Raw genomic sequence first — 25,771 nt, 5'->3', positions numbered from 1 at the left:
AGTCCTTTGTGACTCTGTTGCTATGCCGGAAAGACCACAGAATGTCACGCCCATTTTAGTTTGTTCTCTCCGCAGATACGCGACCTTTAACCTCCTTTGTACTCTTTCCAAAAATTGCGCTGCGAGTCGAACGTTTTAAGGTTCGTAAAACGACGTATAATATTAGCCTCGATCAATACATTCCTTAACGCTAACGAAATGTGACATTACTTGACACTGGTAACAAACAATAGCCAATTAAAATAACGCCGTCAACCTTAATATTATTAAATTAAATTTTAAATTTCATTATTTTACATCCTTAAGAAAAATTAATAATTATATTATTAATGACAAAAATAGGCATTTTAAACAGGATTGCCACAGTTTTTCACAACCAAATTCCCTCGACTTTTCCAGGTTTTCCTTGACCATCTCCGGGAATTTTGGGCGTAGATTTTGTATTTTTAACCTATATTATAGTAAAAGTTTCCTATTTGCAACCGAAATTAATTTCCCTGACTTTTCCCTGATTTTTATACCCATATTCAAATTCCCTGACTTTTCCTCGATTTTTATACCCATATTCAAATTCCCTGACTTCTCCCTGATTGTTATACACATATTCAACTTCCCCGATTGTTATAACCATATTCAAATTCACTGACTTTTCCCCGATTGTTATACCCATATTCAAATTCCCTGACTTTCCCCTGATTGTTATACCCATATTCAAATTCCCTGAATTCTCCCTGATTTTTAAACCCATATTCAAAATCCCCGACTTTTCCCTGATTTTTATACCCATATTCAAATTCCCTGATTTTTAAACCCATATTCAAATTCCTTGAATTTTCCCTGATTTTTAAACCCATATTCAAATTCCCTGATTTTTATACCCATATTCAAATTCCCTGATTTTTATACCCATATTCAAATTCCCTGACTTTTCCCTGATTTTTATACCCATATTCAAATTCCCTGATTTTTATACCCATATTCAAATTCCCTGACTTTTCCCTGATTTTTATACCCATATTCAAATTCCCTGATTTTTAAACCCATATTCAAATTCCTTGAATTTTCCCTGATTTTTAAACCCATATTCAAATTCCCTGATTTTTATACCCATATTCAAATTCCCTGATTTTTATACCCATATTCAAATTCCCTGACTTTTCCCTGATTTTTATACCCATATTCAAATTCCCTGATTTTTATACCCATATTCAAATTCCCTGACTTTTCCATGAATTCCAGGTTTTCCATGTACCGTTTCAACCCTGTTAAATATTAATCTTTAAGTTCCGCGATTTTTGAAAAAGTTTCCCGATTTTAACTATAATTTTAAAATTGCCGCATTATTATCAAGGCTAAAATTGAACTCGATTGTTGCGTTTAAGTTTTTGAAAGAATATTTAGACTATTTTATTTTATAGCGTTTTCCATTTGACTGCTCTCGAGCGCTCTAGATCGATCTGATCAACATTTTATGTTCCATTTGCGTGCTCGGATCTGCTCCGATCAAGTTTCGTGTGTTCCATTTCCCGCTCTCGGGTGCTCCGCGATCGCCCAAAACGTATCGAGATCGAGATCGGAGCAAATTTTTGCGTGTTCCTTTTAGTTTTGTTGGAAAAATGGCAGACCAAGACGCGAAAATTAAAATTAATAGCAGACGAAAAACAACCAAGTGCAGGAATATGGTAATGGTATGATCCATTTGCGGTTTTACTCTAGTTGATTGGGGCGAGATCTATGACGTCAGAGACAGATTCGGAGCGAATCTCGAGCAATCAAATGGATAACGCTATAAGAATCTATGTAAAACCGGTCATATTTTTTAGATAAAATGCGACGAGTGATATTGGCTATTTGGGTTCCGAACGGACTGGGAATTGCGCAGATGTTGCGACCAAATCGAAAACGAAGAAAGTTTCCTAGGAAGAAACTATCAGTAGGAAACACAAAAGGAGGGGGAGTAACCTTTTCACCCCCCGCGCCTCGCTGGGGGATAAATCATTCCTTTTTAACACATTGTTCTCTTCTATTGAGGGGAACTACTTTGTTATTACTACAAGGATGCTTTGAATATGAAGACTACGTTGTCGGGAAGGATCAAAGAAAAAAGATTGATTGAGAAAGGGTTTATATTTTTGGCCCGGGTGTTCCGAGAGGGGTACACTAAACTGGGAACAATTCTTATCCTACACATTTCAAAATTATCTTTAACGCGTAACATACATTACGATATTCATAATTTTGAATCATATTTGGGTTAGGGAAAAAAATTTAAGGAATGTTTCTTTTAGCCTACTAACGCCGGTAGATGGCGATCGTACTTGTTTCGGAAAGCTCAGAACTAAAGAATCTTTCAGCTTGAGCTTCCAACGGCGTAATCCGTGTACACGCTGCCCTGAAAGAGTACGTAATACCGGCGTGATCAGTGTACACGCTGCCCTGAAAGAGTACGTAATAACGGCGTGATCAGTGTACACGCTGCCCTGAAAGAGTACGTAATACCGGCGTGATCAGTGTAGACGCTGCCCTGAATGAGTACGTAATACCGGCGTGATCAGTGTACACGCTGCCCTGAATGAGTACGTAATACCGGCGTGATCAGTGTAGACGCTGCCCTGAATGAGTACGTAATACCGGCGTGATCAGTGTAGACGCTGCCCTGAATGAGTACGTAATACCGGCGTGATCAGTGTACACGCTACCCTCAAAGGGTACGTAATCTCGGCTTACGGGAAGTACCTTGATTTCGCCGAGATTACGTACTTTTCCCTAAAAGAGTACGTATTCTCCCACTAATCAGGATACTTCACGTAAGCTTACTTCGTGTAATCTGGGCGTACACCGCGTAATTGGTGTACACGCAAACTCTAAGTGATCAACCTCGGGTTAATCACATGGTTGACCGTTTCTTGGGTGTAAATTTCGCTTTTATAAAAATAATAGATAATTTAAGCTAGGAGAATAAAATGCGAATGGAAAACGCTTAAAGCGGCCAAATTTCACAAATTAACTTAATATTTTTGTTGTTTGACAGTTGACATCCATCACGAACCAATTAAAGTCATTCGGATGAAATGCCTTGATTTTATTTCAATTTTAAACGAAAACTTTCCCTCTTAAAAATTGCCAATTAGTCGTCAGTTAAACGAAATCGCCCGTGGCAAATCCCACAGGCGATTTAACGCGACGAATTTAAATCGATAACATTTTAAGACACCTGTCAGAGACGGATCGGCTAGGGCGTTTAGCATAGAAATCGAGAACCGGTTCAAAGCGGCTATCGCGTATTCGGAAAATCGCTAAACTCACCACGGCTCGAACTGGAGGCGGCGGTGGAGGCGGCGGTGGCGGCGGCTTGGTTCAGTTGGGCGGTATGGTGTCTCTTGAGGTTCAGCCGAAAGAGGCGCTGGTGGGGCGGCACAGCGGGGGGCTTCTTGGCGCTCTCGCGGTGGCCCGTCGATTTGGAGGGCCCGTTGTGGCGGGGCCCGGCCGGATTGCTCGGCCCGCCGGAAGCGTACTTGCCGAAAGCCATTCTGTTTCTTACGAGAGCGAATCCATACTCGAGTTAAGCGCGCTATCGAAAAGAGAGACCGAGTTCCGGAGTACTTCCGGAAGGAGCGAGATCTTGGGACGCTCTGCTTGCTCTATCGGGATTTTCGGGGTGTCAAAAGCCTAGCGCGCGAGCTTGTTTTATTGCCTCCCCCTGTTTCCTCCCCCCTTCCCAGCCTGCTCACGTGACTACGTTCTTTCATTTTTCTCCGATGTTTTATGCCATAACTCTTCGTGACAGACATTCGCGTTTCACGCCGTTAGTAACCCAGTAAAATAGATCTATTGAAGGATTTGACAAGCGATAAGTCCTTATATCTTAACAAAAAAGGGAACTAATTGACAGTTTAAGTCCCGCAGTTGTAATAATTTATCGACGCTTGCCCCCTTTCGTTATAGTCGGCTTCTCCTCGAGCACCGACGCGATGCGGGTAGAACATTTCTACAGGCGTTTTGGCCTATTTTTAATCTAATTATTTTAAATTGGTGAGACACTGTTGTTGGTCATTGGAAAATTAACCTTAAACGTATCTCGAATAGAACTACTTGGTCAAGTTCAATTTAGGTCTCATTTTGGGGTATCGATTGCCCAGAGTTCTTGTAGTTGATTTTCTAATGAAGGGTCAGATTTATTATAATCTATGAGAATAGTGTTAGGTGGATTAGATAAAATCGAATCTAATCTCAAATATTTTTTGCATATTTCGGATACATATTTAGTTTGATCAAATTCTATTCCAACATTTGTAACATTATTTTCAAAGTTAAAATTCAAACAATTTTAATTATTGATAAAATTATTTAAAAAAGGAGTGCTACTTCGTGGTTAACCGATTTATTTAAAATATCTCGGGAGGCGCGTTTTACAAAATGATTACTTAAAATTATATACAGAAAACCAAAAAAATAGAAAAATAAAACGACCCCATTTAAATAATCCTTGACTTTCCCTTCCGTAACTAACATTTAAACATCTTTTTTAGTTCTATTAAATCTAAATTTAAATTCCCTAATTTTCTTAATTTAAATTCCCTAATTTTCTAATTTAAATTCCCTAATTTGTCAATGTAAACTGCTTCTTTAAAGACTCGATTATTCCAATTTGGTTCTCTAGTTTTTTAACCTTGGTTTGATGTTCCCCTCCTAATTTTAAGTGTTCGTTTAGATTGCCCAATGTACGATTTTCTACATTCACATTCGATTTTATAAATTCTACCGGTTTTCTTTAAATCTTCAATTGTTGGTTTCTTTTTTATTATTACTAATTTTTATGTTTTCGCAGTTTTCTCACTAACTTCTTGTATATATTGTCACGTGACTTTGTAGAGAACGACAACGCCATCTATCCTAAGAATTACGAACTATTATTCATTTTATTTTGCTAATGGCGGTTTAAATTTTTATCGATTCATCTAAATTATCTAATTATTATTATTATTTAAAACATCTTGTAATAGAAAGGTTGAAGTTAATTTGCTGTCTGCAGTATCTGGAAGGAATGATATTTTCTTTACCTTCGCACGGCCAACTATGAACAGGAGTTACCGAATCGAAGTTGGCTGTGAAATGGTAGTTACGTAACTTTGTTTTCCCATTTTAACAAGTTGGTTAAGAACAAATTTACTTTATAGTTTCGGTTTATTTTTCATCATTTTCTGATTTAAGAATATAATATTACTCCTGGTGTTTATTTATTTAACAATATTTTTTTGTATATATGGTAATTTTAACTACTTTAAAAACCTAAAATAATTGTTTTTAAATAGAATTCCTAAGAAATAAGGCGTCCCAATACCGATAAAGACGAACCGAAAATATTATATTATCCACGTCATATTAACAACGCGAGCCAAATATATTTTTAACATTGGACGGTTGTTTACTCATCGCCAGCCAGAGAGAGGGAGAGGGGGGGGGTTAAAACGACCCCCTGTTCACTTTTTCTCTTGGTATTCGGCGTCAATCTCGACTATTTTTAGATCTAAGAGGATGGGAGATTTTTTTCCGAGGAGGGGGCATAGAAACACAAGAGAGAGAGAGAGTGAAGGGGTTTAAAAGAATGTCACATCTTGCCTGAGAGAGGCAGATATGGCCCCAAAAATAAAATCTTATCTCCTTTGGGTGGAAAACCATCTTTGGCCCAATGCGCTCTAGAGACTTACAGCGGTAAATAATAAAGGCCGGATTTTTAAGATCATTTACTTTTAGTTTAAGTTCATTAATTATACGCGGCGTAATCTCTCGTACGAGAAACTTTGCGCTGTACAAATAGTTTAATTATGACTAGGTATAGATGTATCTTAATTTTTTAAATATGAATAAATTTAGATTTATCTTAATTTTTTAAATATGAATAAATTTAGATTTATCTTAATTTTTTAAATATGAATACATTTCGATTTATCTTAATTTTTTAAATATGAATACATTTCGATTTATCTTAATTTTTTTTAAATATGAATACATTTCGATTTATCTTAATTTTTTTAAATATGAATAAATTTAGATTAATCTTAATTTTTTTTAAATATGAATAAATGTAGATTAAACTTAATTTTTTAAATATGAATAAATATAGATTAATCTAAATTTATTCATATTTAAAAAATAAGATTAATCTAAATTTATTCATATTTAAAAAATAAGATTAATCTAAATTTATTCATATTTAAAAAATAAGATTAATCTAAATTTATTCATATTTAAAAAATAAGATTAATCTTATTTTTTAATTATGAATAAATTTAGATTACTCTGAATGTTTTGATATAAATTTATATTAATCTGGATGATTTGTTATAATTTTTTATCTCCATGTTTTTTATATAAATTTATATTAATCTCCATGTTTTTGATATAAATTTATATTAATCTCCATGTTTTTATATAAATTTATATTAATCTCCATGTTTTTTATATAAATTTATATTAATTTTAATGTATTGATATGTATAAACTTATAATTTGGATTTTTTTATGTATATAAATTTAGATTAATCTGGATTTTTTATGTATATAAATTTAGATAAATTTGTAGGATTTTGATATAAATTTAGATAAATTTGTAGGATTTTGATATAAATTTAGATAAATTTGTAGGATTTTGATATAAATTTAGATAAATTTGTAGGATTTTGATATAAATTTAGATAAATTTGTAGGATTTTGATATAAATTTAGATAAATTTGTAGGATTTTGATATAAATTTAGATAAATTTGTAGGATTTTGATATAAATTTAGATAAATTTGTAGGATTTTGATATAAATTTAGATAAATTTGTAGGATTTTGATATAAATTTAGATAAATTTGTAGGATTTTGATATAAATTTAGATAAATTTGTAGGATTTTGATATAAATTTAGATAAATTTGTAGGATTTTGATATAAATTTAGATAAATTTGTAGGATTTTGATATAAATTTAGATAAATTTGTAAGATTTTGATATAAATTTAGATAAATTTGTAGGATTTTGATATAAATTTAGATAAATTTGTAAGATTTTGATATAAATTTAGATAAATTTGTAGGATTTTGATATAAATTTAGATAAATTTATATTTTTTATATAAATGTAGATGCTTTTATATATATTTAGATAAATCTATTTGTTTTTGATATAAATTTAGATTAATCTTTATCCTAAATCTGCTATAATTTTGGTATTTTAATACTATAAATCTGCTATAATTTTAGAATTTTAATACTATAAATCTGCTATAATTTTGGTATTTTAATACTATAAATCTGCTATAATTTTAGTATTTTAATACTATAAATCTCCTATAATTTTAGTATTTTAATACAAAAAATTGCTATAATTTTGGTATTTTAGTACTATAATAAGAAAATAAGGTAGCTCTTTGGGGCCGAAAGTATTGTTTTGCCAGGGGCCGGGCCTGATCTCGGCGGCCCTGCTAATCTGAAATCGTTTTCAAATATTTCGATATTTTAATTCGTTTATTTAATTTACTTTTCTCAAGATTATATATATATATTGAACAATAAGTAACATAATATTATGTTACTTATGCTGAACGTATAAGTCAGTAAGTTAACTTGTAAGTGAATCTGATGAGATTAGTTATAGCGGATAAGTTCCGTTCTGTTGCTTGGGATAATGAATCGGATACAATTTGAGATCAGATTTCTGGGTGAATGGTATATAAAATAATAACCTGATCCGGGTATATGAAAATTACGACATTATTAACCTGTTCAGTTGGCTGTCGGAAGCGTTATCTCTTTACTCCCGAGCTTTCCGAAACAACAACCAGGTGGCGCTAATTCCGATGTAATCGTTTAAAATGCTTCCAATTATTCTAAGGAAATTAGTACATAACATTTATTTCTTTATTTTATGATTCGAATTGAGTCTCCCCCGAGCTGTGACCTATTTTTTGACATTGTTGCTATAGTAATACTGTTTGTGTGTTCAGTATGGATTTTCACTTAAAGACAATGCCATCTGACAGTACGGCCAACGCCTCGGAAATGGGTGAAGTGCGTTTAATTTCTTCGACCGTAGTTCGAAATTACCCAAGATTATTCTTATAACGCTCAAAACACGGAGCGCAACAGACGAAACGATTTAGGGTCGCGCTCTAAGGCACAAGCGGAAGCGCAATCTAACTTGGCAACAAACACAACCCCCCACACAAGGAGAACGCAACCCGTCAAAAGTCGTGTATTTTCTCGCGTACATTTTTCATTGGTTAGACGCTTTAGCCCCTGCTGCCGTCAGAAGGGGAAAATTCGGAAAATGTCTTCCCCCCCGCCCGTAAAACGTTCAGCGTAAACGTTCGTCCAATGAAATTTGTGCACAATCCTTAGTTAGCGTGTTTAAAGGCTAGCTGCGTTCTCCTCGCGTTTGTCGCTCCTAGTTGGCAGCGCCTTCAACGAGCTGCCCTTAAATTCCCCGATGCAAATTTACGAATGGTCCCCTTATCTAACGAACTCGTCGTACCTTTACTAGTGTTTAAACAAAGAATTCTCGTTATACACCTGTTCCTTGTTACTACGCGCTTCAGACAAAACTTTCCTATATGTATACTTCGAAACTAGTTTCACAGAGATACTGCGGCTTAGTTAATTACTATTAATTGGAGATTACAATTTATTGCAGATCACAAAGGGCTTTATTTACTTATTGTATTCATCTCTAAATTAAATTAAAATAAATTAATTATTTACATCATTTGTTAATTCGCAAATAGAACTGTAATTTCAAAGCAAATAAATAATTATATAATAATTTATTAATTATATTCAATTAAGATTAATTTCAATTTAAGCTCGGTATGTCTAACCCGAGGGAATCATAGTTAAATGATTAAATCAGGGTAATCAAGATTAAAAAATTTATCAATATTAGAAAATCTAATCACGATTTAAACTAGATTTAATCATTCTAATCATGATCAATCTTTTTAATTAGATTTAATAATTAGATTTAATCAATATAATCGGTCGAATAGAGAATTTATCATTAAAATTAAAACTAAGGTACGATTTAATCATACTAATCAGGATTTAATCATTTTAAATCAGATTTAAACATTCTAATCATGATTAAACGTGATTTAATCAACTTAATCGTGATTGAATTTAATCAAAATAATCACGTTTAAATCGGATTTAATCTTTTGCGTCATTAATCAAGGAAGTGACCTGCCCCTCGGCCCAACCTACACAAAGAATTTCACTTATATCGGCCGTAGTTATGGCTACTAGATCTTTTAGGGTATTTGTTACGCCATCTTCCAAGATGGCCGTCGGACTTTAATCAAAAATAAATATATCGTTTTCTTAGAGTGACCAATCTACATTAATCTCGGCAAATTCGTCTAAAAATATGGCAGCTATGTTATCGTGATAGGAACACTTTTAGCAGCCATTTTCCAAGATGGCGTCGGATATCAACCAAAATAATAAGACAATGCTGACTTCTGGGAGAAGTAAAATGTTCGTGACATCGTGTTTGTTTTATTCTGGTATTCCCGTTTAAATATTTGAAAAGGTTATTAATAGACCAAAGATATTCCCTCCGTTGAGTTTATAAATACCTTTTATTACGCGCATTTAGCTTTAATATGGTTTTAAACAACAACCTTCATTGCAATTATTTGTCAGTATTGTCAACGGTATTGCGTAAGGCAAAGCGGAGACAGGTGACGTGGGTCCTAAACATAGTGGCTAGAAATTCCGTCTCAACAGACAAATTAAACCACCCCCCAAAAACGTGCAGGAGGAACTTGTAGGAGGTGCATGCTGTACACAATAAAGCTACGTCTATACTCAGCCACAAGTTTGCCCTACGCGTTCTAGAGAGCTGGCTTTTCCCGTCTATGATGGAATCGGGAGAAAATCTAATTTAACTCTGCCTCCTTTCCTTCGCTGGTGTTCGGCCTTTGTTTCAGACCTTGGCCTTGATTCAAGGTCACCCTCCCCACCAAAGTGTTCAAAGGAAGCAAGGGGGGACGAAAAATGACGTAATTCCCCCCTTTCCCATATTTTACAGATCCTTCGCTCTCAGTCAAATTTTACACCGGTCTGTAGACGTTTCAACGGAAACTTCCGCGCGCTTTGACAGCACTGACAACCTAGTTTGACCAAAACGTCGGCGGAGCTCTGAGGAAGCTTAAGATGTTTCCGTTGAGAACGTCAGGTTCTTAACCTCTTTATTGATCGTTTTTATACACTAGAGTACAGTGTAGTCCGCCACCGTACTCTACATTACTCTTAAACCGTAAGTGTTGAAATAGTAAATAATACAGCAATCGATAGAGCGTATCCTATATGCCCTAATATAATTTTTAGTGATCGGGGTCCACAATTTGGTTAGTGCCCATTTATATGGTTTGTCAATTTTTACGTACATTTCTTAAATTAAGCTCGATTTAATTACATTTTTTAATTTAGGCTTTAACAATTCACGCCTACGTTTAATTTTAAATTTCAAATGACGTTTCTAGAGCATTATAATTGTTTAATTCTATTTCAAATTAAGTTTCTGGAGCATAATAATTGTTTAATTCTATTTCAAATTAGGCTTCTAGAGCATAATTGTTTAATTCTATTTCAAATTAGACTTCTAGAGCATAATAATTGTTTAATTCTATTTCAAATTAGACTTCTAGAGCATAATAATTGTTTAATTCTATTTCAAATGACGTTTCTAGAGAAAAATAATTGTTTAATTCTATTTCAAATTAGGCTTCTAGAGCATAATAATTGTTTAATTATACTTCAAATTAAGTTTCTAGAGCATAATTGTTTAATTCTATTTCAAATTAGGCTTCTAGAGCATAATAATTGTTTAATTCTATTTCAAATTGAGCTTCTACAGTATTTAAATTGTTTAATTTAATTTTTATCACTGGGATAGGTTAATTAATTGGGTGCTTAAAATTGTCTTAACCCAAAGTGTTATCGAGATTAAAAAAAACCCTATACTGTAAAAAAACCACATGTTATTATATTTTGTTTATTTCGTTTATGTACGGGGTGATTGATAAATAGTTTAACCCGAATATATTTTTGACTGAACACATCAACTCAAATGTTATTGCCATATAAAATATTTATAAGGGTTATTTTTAGAGCAATCTCCTTTGAGTTTATAAATAGATTTTGGTTTGGCTTTGTTTTATTCTGCAGATTTAGCTTTAATAAATAACTAACGTTTCTATTCAGGCGCGGTAAATAGAACAAAACTGGTGTTATTGCCATAGCATTGACGTTTTAATGCCAAAAACTCGTATTGATTTTTACGGAGGCGAATGAAAATCCTTTTACACCGCCATCTATTAAGGCGTTATTCAGCTATAATTTTTATTATTTTACGCTTTTAAGGATTAAGTAAGATAATTTTAATAATTAAAACTACTATAATTATTTTATTTAAAATTTATAATATAGTAACTGCGAGAGAAGAAACGACATTAGTTCTATTGTCCAGACCTAGATGTCGCCACCGTTCTAATTCCCAATACTTTATAGATTAACGAAGAAATGAAAATGTCAACAGCTCGATAGAGTTACGCCGTTATTATAATAATAAATCAAGTGAAAAAAGTGCCGGTGCATATCTTAGCCTAAAGATAAAAGAATGGTGCCAAACAAAACTTACTATCCCTACCTGGGGGAGCTGTCACACTGCTTGGCCCAAATTTCTGTAAAAGAAAAAGAGAAAAATTAAATATATATTAAGGAACCTTTGAAGGTAGGTACATGGTTTAATCAAAGATAATGAAGAAGTTAAGAACTCCGTACCCAGCATAGCTGAACGGGCTCGTCTCGCACTAAGAGCACGAGCCCGATTTGAGACTGAGCCCAGGCTTTATTATGATAATGATACGAGCCCGAGAAGATGCCAAAACGTTGTGGTCATTTAAACTGATCCCGAGATGAGACCATAAAAATAAAGTAAATTGCTGTTAGCCTGAGCTGAGTCCAATATAATATAGTGTATTCCTACGAGTCCGAGCTGAGACCATATTTTTGTAACGAGCCCGATATGAGACCTTTTAATTTTTAAGAGACGGTTATGCGTCCGTTTTTGCACGATTATGTTTCCCTTGGCCACTGGGGAGCGCTGCGATGCAGAGCAACACGTGCCGTAACGTAACGCTTTATCTCTCATCGACACGACCAACTTTGATTACGTGCTGTTTGCGCTATAGCTAAAGCGCGAACAGCGCGTGATCACAGTTGGCCGTGTCGCCCTTGAAGAGAGCTCTAGCCTACTTGGTTAATACTGAATTTACGTAATTGGCTATTTCGGATAACGTGATTTAACCCAGTCGTTTTCTAGAATTTTCGAAGATTGTTGGAGTGAAGCGAGTACCAGGCCTGGTCGCCCGGCTGTTTTGTTTGACTTATGATTTATATATCAATATGAAAAAATTGATAAGAATAAAGAAATATAATAAAAGACTGAAATGAGCCCCGCGAGTTATGCAAATTCTTATGAGACTGAGACGAGCCCTTGTTAGTAATAGAAATAAGTATGAGCCCGAGACAAGCTCAAATGTTTAGGGAGAGGAATTGCGAGTTCGAGACGAGCTCTTGTGTTTGGGAGAAAAAAAATATGAGCCCGATATTGGCCGATACCGGTATTAGAAAAATATGTCGATATATCGGTGCATCCCTAAATTTAAGTACTGTTTAATATTTTAGGATGATCAGATTTTCTATATTTTAATTTTTTAAGAACGTATTTTTGGTCATTTTTTATTCCTCTATTGAAATATACCAACAATGATTGTTTAAAATAAATAACTTAATTTAAAACAAAATAGACCTGATAAATAAGCGATAGCATAAATTGTTTTGGTCGTAGCTAACTTGTTTAAATGTTCCCGGAAATTCGTCATAGCACTGCCAACTTCTATAACGCGCTTCCGCGATCGGAGTTGGCCATGGTCAAAACATAGGCGCTGCTTCATCGTTAAATTAAGTTTAACAAATTAAAAAATAAATAAATATTTCAACGGTAAACTTTAAAGCAATTTTATAACCACGTGACTATTTTTAAATGCTTCTACCGTTTGATGGCGCTCAAATGTTTACCCGAAAGAAAATTTACCCAATATATTAGGCGTCGGCGAAACTATAAAGTCCAGGGGGGCTGAAAAGATCGTAGTCACGTGACTTGGTGGAGAACGGCAACGCCATCTATCCTAAGAATTACGAACTATTATTTATTTTATTTTGCTAATAGCGGTTTAAATTTTGATTGTTTCATCTAAATTATCTAATTATTATTATTATTTAGAACATTTTGTAATAGAAAAGTGCAAATCTGCAGTATCTGGAAGGAATATTTAATCTTTAAAGTCCTCACTAGCAAAACCGATTACTAACTTGTTAAATTGAAAACTCGAATTTAATTACGGGTGTTGTTTGAGCGTCCTTGGCTTTTCAAGATGAAAGATTACGTATTAGAGACCTAATTTTTTTGGAGAAAGTTTGAGGTGGTTGTTTACTAGGTCGTCATGCGCGCGCCTAAATCGACGAGCTGGCGACCTCCCTCGCGATAACACGGCATCCAACACGTGTGCCTTCCAAATTGCGGTGTTTCCCATAGGTGTCACCCAAGGTTGCGAAACGCTTCGACTTTCAAAGTTATATACACGCGTCAAATAACAACCTTATTCTGAACGTACGCTAGTTGAAGGTTCCGTTTCTGAAGGTTACTTTTAATGTGTCGCCTTTCACGTCACACCAAAAGTGTATAAATATCTCTAACGAGAGAAGTGTTCATATCGCTATCATGGCTTGAAACGTGTGCCTTCGCAGGTTCCCTCTGATTTTTCAAAATTATTTTTTAAAGAAGACATTCCTCATATACCAAGCAGGCCCGTCAAGAAGGGGGAAGCCGGAACAAATTACCGGGGCCCGTGCAGCCTCGGGGGCCCGGTTTGGAACAACCGAGGTATACTTATCTCCAATAGTTACGGCTATATTGGGGCCCGAAATTAATATATTACCGTGGCCCGATTAGCATCGGGGGCCCGATTTGGAACAACCGAGGTATACTTATCTCCAATAGTTACGGCTATATTGGGGCCCGAAATTAATATTTTACCGGGGTCCGATTAGCATCGGGGCCCGATTTGGAACAACCGAGGGATACTTATCTCCAATAATTACGGCTATATTGGGGCCCGAAATTAATATTTTACCGGGGTCCGATTAGCATCGGGGCCCGATTTGGAACAACCGAGGTATACTTATCTCCAATAGTTACGGCTATATTGGGGCCCGAAATTAATATTTTACCGGGGTCCGATTAGCATCGGGGCCCGATTTGGAACAACCGAGGTATACTTATCTCCAATAGTTACGGCTATATTGGGGCCCGAAATTAATATTTTACCGGGGTCCGATTAGCATCGGGGCCCGATTTGGAACAACCGAGGGATACTTATCTCCAATAATTACGGCTATATTGGGGCCCGAAATTAATATTTTACCGGGGCCCGTGCAACCTCGGGGGCCCGATTTGGAACAACCGAGGTATACTTATCTCCAATAGTTACGGCTATATAGGGGCCCGAAATTAATATTTTACCGGGGCCCGGGCCCGCTATTGGCTGCCCCGATAGCGCGTTTTTAAAACTATTACAAAGAGAAGATCCACCCGTTGGTCCCCCCAGTACGCACCTCCGCTTAAAATAAAACGAATAGTCCCGGTATTTCATTGGCTGCTTAAAATTTACGTCACCTAACGCGATGGAAATCAAACGCCGGTGACGTATTGTCTTTCCACCCGCGCTTGACGGGGGAAAGGCGTTCAACGTGCCCGGCGATTGTCGCAACATAATCATTCTTCCTAAATATAAATACATTCTTGATATTATTATACAATAAAGTTTTAATATTCTGAGCCCATTGTAATCAGCGTCGAGCCAGCCAAAGTATACGTTTCAATTTTATAACCTAGGTGGCTACATCTCTCGTAAGATATGTTTAATGAACTTCTGGTAGCACTAGATTTTTATATTTTACGAGATTGTACGCATCTAGGTTCTAAAAATTAAACATGAGGCTGGTTTAAAATTGGGGAAATTTCACGACACACGTCACTAGTCGACTTATGCCTGCTAATTATTATTATTATTAGAATACACCATATATCTTATGTGGAACACCAACACTTCCAATATTGGAATTATTTCTGTCGTCCATAAAGAATGCGTTGAGGTTACACTTCCTTTAATTATTATTGCCAAAAGTAGTTAACGCTAGAATGCACTCTAAACGTTAAAATTAATTTTACTAGTGTAAATGCAAAAACTAAAATTGTTATTGTAAAACTAGGGCTAAATGCCCCTACTTTTTTTAAGTAAAATTTTAATATTTAGTATTGATATTAAAGGGAATATAACTTGCATATTTTCAAATTTCCCTGTACAGTGGCGCCAAACATTTTTTAAAGCCAAAAGCAATAGCGGCCGGTGCTGAAAATGTTGGTATTCCACACCCAATAACTGAGGTTATATTCCCTTTAAGTACATAAGCCATTTTTGAACAAACGTTGATTCGAAATTAGTTGAGTCAACATTTTTCATTTAAACCACGCCTTATAATATAATATAATATATCTGTTTATTTTGCTTTCGTAGTGTAGCTAGGGATCCAAGTTAGATCACAAGTAACATAACAACCATAAGTATGACAATTAGCAAAAAATATTACCTAATTTTCCGAGTTATTGCGCAAACCAGGAGCCACCTAGTGCCCAAATATGCTACTACAAAGGACAATTTATAAAACTCAGGGTTACAATGGTGGCAAGACCTGCAAGCTCCCTACACTAACTATTACCGTTAACCTCGACAAGTTTTTTTGGAAAGGGGAAACCGAAGAACTCGGTTGAAAACCCCTTAAACCAGTGGGAAGAGAACTTGCAAACTCAACCACAAGCTGGGATCGAACCCGGCTTGGTGCGAGGCGAAAGTGCTAACCACTCCGCTACCCCACATTATGTTACTTATATTTGAGGGTCATACTTAAAGTCATTATATTACTTATATTCATAGCAGAAATTTCTAAAATACCGCTGAAAAAATTTGAAACCTCTAGCATTTAATGTTAAGCATTCTGGATTGCTTTAAATGGAATCTTGTATGGATTCTTGTAGAAAATATATTATGATCTGCTAAAAACGTATTTTTCTTGTAGAAAATATATTATGATCTGCTAAAAACGTATTTTGGCGAAAAAACGCGTCGCGGGTAAGCCTTGGTCAGTCACAAATGAGCAAAGGCCTCGGCTCCTACTACACGTTACGTCACTGAATATAAGAAAGGACAGTAGATACAGGGACGAGAAAGTGTATTGGCGGCCTCTGTTGGAATATATCACCTAAAACGACCTAAACGCAAGGAGAGTTAGTTGTAAGCAAAAAAAAATGGCGGCCACCTAATTTTAGCGGTTCTTGACGAGGCTTAAGTGTTCAAAACAAATGGGAATTTTTTATTTATGCTCGTAGTTTTATTTTTAATTTAACATCAAAATGGTAAAAACTAACTACAATAATACTGTCCATGGTGAACCACGTCTTAACAATGGCCGCGGTTCGTTTACATCTAACTCCCCGTGAATATGAAGACGTTTAAAATCGAATTTTTTTCCTGCATTCTCGTCCCTGTATCAACTGTCCTTGATATAAGTATCTCACCTCCACGGGTCGAATTTCGGATTCGCTGATCCGGGAACGCAGCGACGGCGAATAGGAGCCCTGGGAACCGCCGAATCTTCGTCGCGAAAGTTTCGTTTTCAAACCCATTTTGCACAATCCCAAATTCACCATTTCTCGTCTCTTTTTAGCTCGTCCCGCAACATACTCGCCACGAAATGAACGCTAAATAAGTATTTATAACGCTATATGGAAAACCCATCGCGAAATATCGCGTTTCCCGCATCGGCAAATACTATCCATCAAATGTACGTTGATTATAAACAGCGCCGTTGAGTCTGCTTGTACGTCGTGACTCTCTCGTTAAGGCTACGGCGGCGTTTCATTACCAGCGCCTATCCGCCTAACATCCTTCCTCTCACTCTGCCGCGAATGCAAATTTATCAGGTACGGGCAAACACACCTCGTACGGGATTGTGGAAGTTTCGCTATTTTTCGTTACAAACAAATGTGTTTTATTAACTCGAGTGACGCGGTTACGTCGTTAAAGGGACCATGGACGCGGTTTAGGCGTAAAATATCGCCAACAAAAACAGAAGCGTGCGTTTTAAGGGTTCGGTACGATAGGGGCCCATCGCCTTGCCCGGACAGAGGGGCAAAATCTGCTAGGCCTAGGGCATAGACAAAATACATACGATGGTTTAAAAAAAAACTCGTTAGAAATTATTTACGGATACGAATTTACTATGCAGTGAATGGGGTGGCGGAGTGGTTAGCACTTTCGCCTCGCAGCAAGAGGAGCCGAGTTCGATCCCAGCTTGTGGCACTGGGAACAACTCCTTCCGCGTAGAGTTTGCAAGTTCTCTCCCGACTGGTTAAAGGGGTTTTCCCTCGAGGTCTTCGGTTTCCCCTTCCACAAAAACTTGTTGAGGTTAACGGTAATAGTTAGTGTAGGGAGTTGTTGGCTCGAACGCGTGGCTCGCGGGGCTTGCCACCACCCTCCTACGCATTGTAACCCGGCCACCTGAATTAAAGGCTTTAAAAGTCGCTCGATGACTTAGGCCTAAGGTGGTGCTGATTATTATTATTTATTTTTTTTATATATGAACGAAAAAATGGCAGAAGAGAAAGAAAAGAAGAAAAATGATTTTAGTAGTAAAATTAAGAAGGACAACACATTTTTAAAACTAATGAAACTTCAACATAAAAGTTGCTAGCTTTGTATACCATGATTTATACCTACCAATAAACCTTTTTAGAACATGTTTTTTTTTGAAATTATTTTAAGATTCCCTTAATGTTTAAGTATTAAATAATTTTAGTAATTTTTTTCATCAGAAGACTGGACTGACACACTAAGAAAACCCTTTTCCTGTTAGCCCTTCTTAATTGGTTCCGAAATTATATAGTACTGTGTGGTCAGCTTGTTTATTTCACGCCTCGAAAACAAGACGTCGCGTACGAAAACTGTTAACAACCTTCATTGATAGCCTTCCAGTCTATGTATGTATTTTGTCTATGGCCTAGGGTCGAATTAAGGGGGGGTAAGCGGGGCAAAAGTACTCCGGGCCCGGTGCTTAACTAAACATTTCAGACTATTTAAAAAAAAAAAATTGAGTAAAAAAATTTGAAGGGTGGGCCGGGGCCTGAGAACGCTTACCTGGGGCCCGAAATTCGTAGCGCCGGCCCTGACGCATGTGCCATAGCACATGGGCCCCCGTCTTCGAAATAAATGTTTTTCTTTTCATTCTATTGGTATTTTATTTTTATAACCACATTGGCGTTAATAGAGTCAAAAATTAAGTTCTGAATTTTTTAAGGGACCCCAAATTCTACTTTGCATTGCGCTCCCAATAATGCTAATCCGGTTCTGCCTAGGATCGGTAAAAAAGGGCCCCAGAAGCGTGCGTTTTAAGGGCCCTATATGATAAGGCACATCACCTTGCCCGGGAAGAGGGGGTAAAATTCCCAGGGCCCGGCGAAAAAGGGCTCAGAAGACTGCGATTTAAGGGCCCATCAACTTGCCCTTTACCAGCAACCTTCCCGTTAGAAGGGCTCGCGATGACAATCCCGAAATGTCTTTGCACGGCGTATAATATCAACTTTAATCCGTTCATTTAGTTAAGCTTCAAGGAAAAATAAGTAGTTTTTTGGTTAGGCTTAAGAAATGCGCCGACTAAAGGTTATATTTTACGCCTGTTTGAAAGTACTGAAATCCATCGATTACCAAACTGTAAAATACTTTTTTAGCAATTTAAAATAAAAGATCATTTTTAGCAATTTAAAATAAAAGATCATTTTTAGTAATTTAAAATAAAAGATCATTTTTAGTAATTTAAAATAAAAGATCATTTTTAGTAATTTAAAATAAAAGATCATTTTTAGTAATTTAAAATAAAAGATCATTTTTAGTAATTTAAAATAAAAGATCATTTTTAGTAATTTAAAATAAAAGATCATTTTTAGCAATTTAAAATAAAAGATCATTTTTAGCAATTTAAAATAAAAGATCATTTTTAGCAATTTAAAATAAAAGATCATTTTTAGTAATTTAAAATAAAAGATCATTTTTAGTAATTTAAAATAAAAGATCATTTTTAGTAATTTAAAATAAAAGATCATTTTTAGTAATTTAAAATAAAAGATCATTTTTAGTAATTTAAAATAAAAGATCATTTTTAGTAATTTAAAATAAAAGATCATTTTTAGTAATTTAAAATAAAAGATCATTTTTAGCAATTTAAAATAAAAGATCATTTTTAGCAATTTAAAATAAAAGATCATTTTTAGCAATTTAAAATAAAAGATCATTTTTAGCAATTTAAAATAAAAGATCATTTTTAGTAATTTAAAATAAAAGATCATTTTTAGCAATTTAAAATAAAAGATCATTTTTAGCAATTTAAAATAAAAGATCATTTTTAGCAATTTAAAATAAAAGATCATTTTTAGCAATTTAAAATAAAAGATCATTTTTAGTAATTTAAAATAAAAGATCATTTTTAGTAATTTAAAATAAAAGATCATTTTTAGTAATTTAAAATAAAAGATCATTTTTAGTAATTTAAAATAAAAGATCATTTTTAGTAATTTAAAATAAAAGATCATTTTTAGTAATTTAAAATAAAAGATCATTTTTAGCAATTTAAAATAAAAGATCATTTTTAGTAATTTAAAATAAAAGATCATTTTTAGTAATTTAAAATAAAAGATCATTTTTAGTAATTTAAAATAAAAGATCATTTTTAGTAATTTAAAATAAAAGATCATTTTTAGCAATTTAAAATAAAAGATCATTTTTAGCAATTTAAAATAAAAGATCATTTTTAGCAATTTAAAATAAAAGATCATTTTTAGCAATTTAAAATAAAAGATCATTTTTAGTAATTTAAAATAAAAGATCATTTTTAGTAATTTAAAATAAAAGATCATTTTTAGTAATTTAAAATAAAAGATCATTTTTAGCAATTTAAAATAAAAGATCATTTTTAGTAATTTAAAATAAAAGATCATTTTTAGTAATTTAAAATAAAAGATCATTTTTAGTAATTTAAAATAAAAGATCATTTTTAGCAATTTAAAATAAAAGATCATTTTTAGTAATTTAAAATAAAAGATCATTTTTAGTAATTTAAAATAAAAGATCATTTTTAGCAATTTAAAATAAAAGAACTTTCTTATTAATTTAAAATAAAAGAACTTTCTTATTAATTTAAAATAAAAGAACTTTCTTATTAATTTAAAATAAAGAACTTTCTTATTAATTTAAAATAAAGAACTTTCTTATTAATTTAAAATAAAGAACTTTCTTATTAATTTAAAATAAAGAACTTTCTTATTAATTTAAAATAAAGAACTTTCTTATTAATTTAAAATAAAGAACTTTCTTATTAATTTAAAATAAAGAACTTTCTTATTAATTTAAAATAAAGAACTTTCTTATTAATTTAAAATAAAGAACTTTCTTATTAATTTAAAATAAAGAACTTTCTTATTAATTTAAAATAAAGAACTTTCTTATTAATTTAAAATAAAGAACTTTCTTATTAATTTAAAATAAAGAACTTTCTTATTAATTTAAAATAAAGAACTTTCTTATTAATTTAAAATAAAAGATAATTTTTAGTAATTTAAAATAAAGAACTTTCTTAGTAATTTAAAATAAAGAACTTTCTTAGTAATTTAAAATAAAGAACTTTCTTAGTAATTTAAAATAAAGAACTTTCTTAGTAATTTAAAATAAAGAACTTTCTTATTAATTTAAAATAAAAGTTAACTCTTAGTAATTTCCAAAAAAGAACATTCTGAGTAATTTCAAAAAAGAACATTCTGAGTAATTTCAAAAAAAGAACATTCTGAGTAATTTCAAAAAAAGAACATTCTGAGTAATTTCAAATAAAAGAACATTCTTAGTAATTTCAAATAAAAGAACATTCTAACTTAACGAATAAATTTTAATAGTTTTTATTTTACAGAACTAAAAATTTCCAAATATAGGATATTCTTCGTTAAATTAAATGCCATGAATATTTATAAACGAAGAAAATATAAACGCGAGTTTTTAATATTGAAAACCCCTCTCCTGATGAAAATCAAAATCTGCTTTAAATTGAAAACGCTCTACGCAAACTAAATAAAAAGTTTAGAATCTTGCGAAAAAAAGCACTTTATTTTCGAAGTATCCGCTCTAAGCCTTAGCTGCGTGTATAAAACAGGGGAGGGGGAGACACCGGAATAATTGGATTCGCATCACGTTCTTGGCTCGGCGATTATCCGCTCAGGGTCGCTCTCGACGTAACCATCCAATGAAAGGGAAGAACTGGTACTACCGGCTTTTTCCAACTTTCACCAGATCCCCCTTTTCTTCCTTTCTAACTTACCAAATCGAACGATAACAATTTCAATGTCGTCTCCGAAATTAAATTAATTTTTTCGCGTACTGTTTTCCTTGTATTTAAATTTTAAAAGGGGTTACGAGCGAGGGTGACGTCACAAGGACGTCCGTTGTGGCCGTGCCCTTCTTTGTTAATTTATTTTAGAGATACTTAAATGAGGGCATGGGTAAACGAAAATACGATCAGTGAGCGTGCTGTCTGGCTAACTCGTTTAAATATTCAACCTAGGCTTTTTGAAATTAAGCTTATTGAGAACAAAAGACCAAACAAGTTAAAAGCACACACCCGAAAAAGCTCCGATTTTTTGGTTATGAAAAAATTTAATTAAAATTAATAAAGAAATTAACATTTCTATTATTAACAATTATAATCTAATTATGGAAATATACTAGAGTTGTTAATTTTCTTAAAAAATTAAATGTGGAAAAAATTTCCGGAAAAAAAGGCCTATTTTCCGAGAAATTTTAGGACTCACAACTCTAAAATATACTCCAAAACAAATCGAGTAAAACAATCTGATTTTTAATATATACATGAAGATTTCCCTGATTTCTGTCGATTCCCAATAATTTCTTAATATTAGCATTGAAGATTTCAGATTTTTATAGATTCTGTAACTAAATAATTACGATTTTCTAAGATTAGTTTCGGTTACTTTTTAAATTTCGCTGACTTCTCAGGATTTAGAAATATTTTGGAAATTTTATTGATTTTTTCTAAGAAATCGATTTTTTTTCTAAATTCACTCCAGATTTCTCGAATGACTGGTCCATCGATTTTTGTAATTTAATAGTTTTTTTTAACTCAGTAATTTGAAGCGTAAGACCATAAGTGTATAAAATTTTACATAAGTGTGACACTTCCTATTCTTCACATCCATAAGTTTTACTATTCACAAAACAGACTGCATTCGTCACCGTTTTGCACACGTAGCTTTTGACAGCGCCTCGCTAGGGGGAGATTTTCTTGTGACGACGTCACTCCGTTACTAGCTCTAAGTAAAATATTCCCCAAAGTGACAAACTTATGGAACAATATTATAGATGTATGGTAAGACGCATTGTAACTGGAACTACCCAATTATAGAAAACTATCGAGAATAGTTCTTTTTATAAAATAACCTTGGCCATCTTGTTGAAATGTTGCCTCCCCGCTTCAGCTGTGGATCCGTTTTCTCTCCCACTAAAGAGCTTATGAACTCATTCTTAGGCATTGGCTGAACTATTCCAGGGCAACATTTCGACAAGTTGGGCAAGCGTAAAGACATTTTATAAAATAAACTATTCGTAGATTACCCGAAATAACCCTGATATTGAATTGACAATCGCCAAATCCATCCTGATAAATGGTTCCATCTACGGCGCGAGCGTCGAGCGGTTAGAGCCAGTAAGAAACAAGTTACGTTTTTTATTATTCTTTCCCCTCTTGTAAAATCCCCCCCCCCCCCCCACTATCAGTCTATTAGTGTGTTTTGTTCTTCTGACAGTAATCCCTGGTGGCCTTTTAGTTTAGATAAGAAGGATACACTCTTAAGATATAGTAGAATTAATTTCCTTCCTCGGTTAAAAAAAACATTTAAAAACAGTGGTTGTTTCACATTGTTGATATTTAATTCGACGTTTCTGGGTCGCCTGCAGATGTTTTCGTCAGAGGCGAGATTATTTTTCACAGTTGCCAGTTATAAGATGCTGTATTTATTTTGTCAAGAAATGTCTTTAGTTATAGCAGAAGTTTATAATAAGTATCCCACAAGACAAGTTACCATCTAGGACATGAAAATTTAACACGTAGATTTAAATTGGGTGCGAATCGCGGATTTCAACACCGGAATCACAGCTCACGTATTAATTTTCCTTACATAAAATTACACTGCGTAAGAATATGTACTAATTAATAAACCATTTTCCAGATGTAATAAGTTTAAAAATTCAATATATCATGAATTTCACCAAGCACTATATTTTCTTTCAAAAAGCATTTTCAAATCTTCAAAAATTTTATAGGAAAAATAGGATTATATTTCCAAAAATATAGGACTTTTTTTTCAAAATTATATGATTTTATAGGAGTATATATGCCATTAATTTCCATTTACTAACTTTATGCATTTAAAAGCAAATTTTATAATTTATGAAATAAATCTTTGATCTTCACTTAAAAAATAAAAAATATTTAACCACAAAAATATACTAGTAGCTAACAGTGTTAACAATAACCAAAGTATAGACTAGAATGACTTTGTATAGGAATTTATCCTATAGCTAAATCTAGCAATTTAACTGAGGGGCGGGATTTGAAATGGGCAAAAAATAAAAGTTATAGGATTTTATAGGACTTTTTGGGGATGTTGCTCAAAATATAGGATGTTATAGGTCATTTTGGAAAATATAGGATTTTATAGGAATTAAAGGACTTCCGAGGGCCCTGAAATTAAAAAAAAAGAACAAAAAACAGTGGGAGCCTACGAATACCATTAGCAGGATAGGTAGAAAATTTTAAACCAAATAATTCGAAAGTGTAAAGTTACGTAGAAAAAATTCGGTGGCGTGATCAAAATTTATCGGCGCGGTGGTTCGGCGACGGCGGCGTTGGATCGGCGGCGCTAGGCTCTACAATAAGATACCGGGCTAATTTGATTTTGGTTAGTGCACGAGAGGATTGGGAACCATGCCAAAAATCGCCTCTACATAGTTGTACACACATTCGCGCCTCGAACAAAAATATTTAAGCAAATGAAAGGAAAATTGGTCCGTATTTTTCGCTAACTCCATAAATTATTAATGTTTGAGCTTGACTTTAAAGATTTCAATTAAATTTGTTTACAAGTTGGCGCCATTCAGCTGATGACTGTAAACTTCACTCTCATTATCCTAAACAAACATCACTGTCGCCTCGTTCACACTTACCCCTAATATCGTTTCGTTGCCATACGTACTATAATTATTTTACAAATACCATAATTTTGCATCATATTATAAATGGTACTATTATTTTGAGAGCGTAATATAAAATACCAAAATGTACCATATTTCAAACCTATTGTACTATAACGGTACTATTTTTATATTTACATTATTTCTACTACTCGATACCTGAGAGCAAAAGTCAAGTAAGTCGAGATACGTGACCATTGAAAGAAATTCAAAATAAGAATCCTTGTGTTTTTAAATTAAGGAGACTCAGTACAAAATTTTCAATCTATATTTTCACTCTATTTTTATCAATTTTCATTATTAGATTATCATTGTTATTATGCTAGATTTCGAACTTTAAACTGGTTTTTCTAAAATAGGGGTTTTCAGACTTGCTTGACTCTTGCTCTAAGGTAGCGCACTACAATAATAAGAAATTTTTATTAACTGTACCAGGGTGACCACAGAATATTTTTAATTCCTATAAAGGAATTATAGGAAATTTATCAGTGAAATATAGGAAAATATATAGGAAGAATATTGGGGAAAAAAAGAAAATATAGGAAGAAGATTGGGGGGGGGAGGAAGAAATAGGAGAAAATTAATTATACAATAAGAGAAAACGGTTGTCAAAATTATTTAAAGGGGGAATAACATCCAAAATAAAGTTGATAACCGATAGAAATAGTCGAAAACTATCGGCGAACAGAGTTGTACGTTTTAAAGACTTCTAAGGGACTTGTAGAGGTTAACGGTAATAGTTAGTGTAGGGAGCTGTTGGCTCGCGTGGCATGAATTAATGGCTTTAAAAGTCGCTTGATGACTTAGGCCTAAGGTGGTGCCTTGGGTATTAGCCTAGCTGATTATTAGTTATTAAAATCGCTTCGTGTTGGTTCGGGAAGCAACTCCTTCAAGTCAGGTCGCTTAAAATGGCTTTCAAAACGACAAGGCGGGGAAGTCAAATTGCTCGTATTTTCCAAAATAATGGGGATACAGTTCTAAATTATGTCAAATAATATTACCGTATGTATGGTAAACATGACTAACTAATTGTTTTGGGATACATTTTTGTATTTTCAAAATTCTGGTCATAATTAGAAATGGCGTTAAGCCTTGGCTATAAGCGAACTGGGGTGAAGCGATTTCACACGTGTGAACCAAGAATTACCGTCGGCGGTCAAAACTGGTATTCAAACCGACCTAAACTGGGTTTTAAGCTCTAGTGTGAGCGTGGCTTCTAAAACGTTGCGAGCGCTCCCTCAACGGAT

At 33.7% G+C, this 25,771-nt stretch overlaps 1 protein-coding gene across 1 annotated transcript in view; it reads right to left on the bottom strand.

Moving 5' to 3' along the window:
* SNF4Agamma (SNF4/AMP-activated protein kinase gamma subunit) overlaps positions 1–25,771 on the bottom strand; it is a 172,219-nt gene that overhangs the window by 20,828 nt on the left and 125,620 nt on the right. The window contains exon 6 of the mRNA XM_090161948.1: positions 11,681–11,723. Within this exon, the coding sequence (XP_090018074.1) occupies positions 11,681–11,723 (43 nt within the window). The remainder of the gene's footprint in view (positions 1–11,680; positions 11,724–25,771) is intronic.

Source organism: Leiobunum rupestre, chromosome 10 (genome assembly GCF_980474605.1).
Source record: "Leiobunum rupestre chromosome 10, qqLeiRupe1.1.hap1, whole genome shotgun sequence".
NCBI lineage: Eukaryota > Metazoa > Arthropoda > Arachnida > Opiliones > Sclerosomatidae > Leiobunum > Leiobunum rupestre.
The sequence above is the reverse complement of the archived record's forward strand: the minus strand, read 5'-3'. Positions and strand labels throughout refer to the sequence as shown.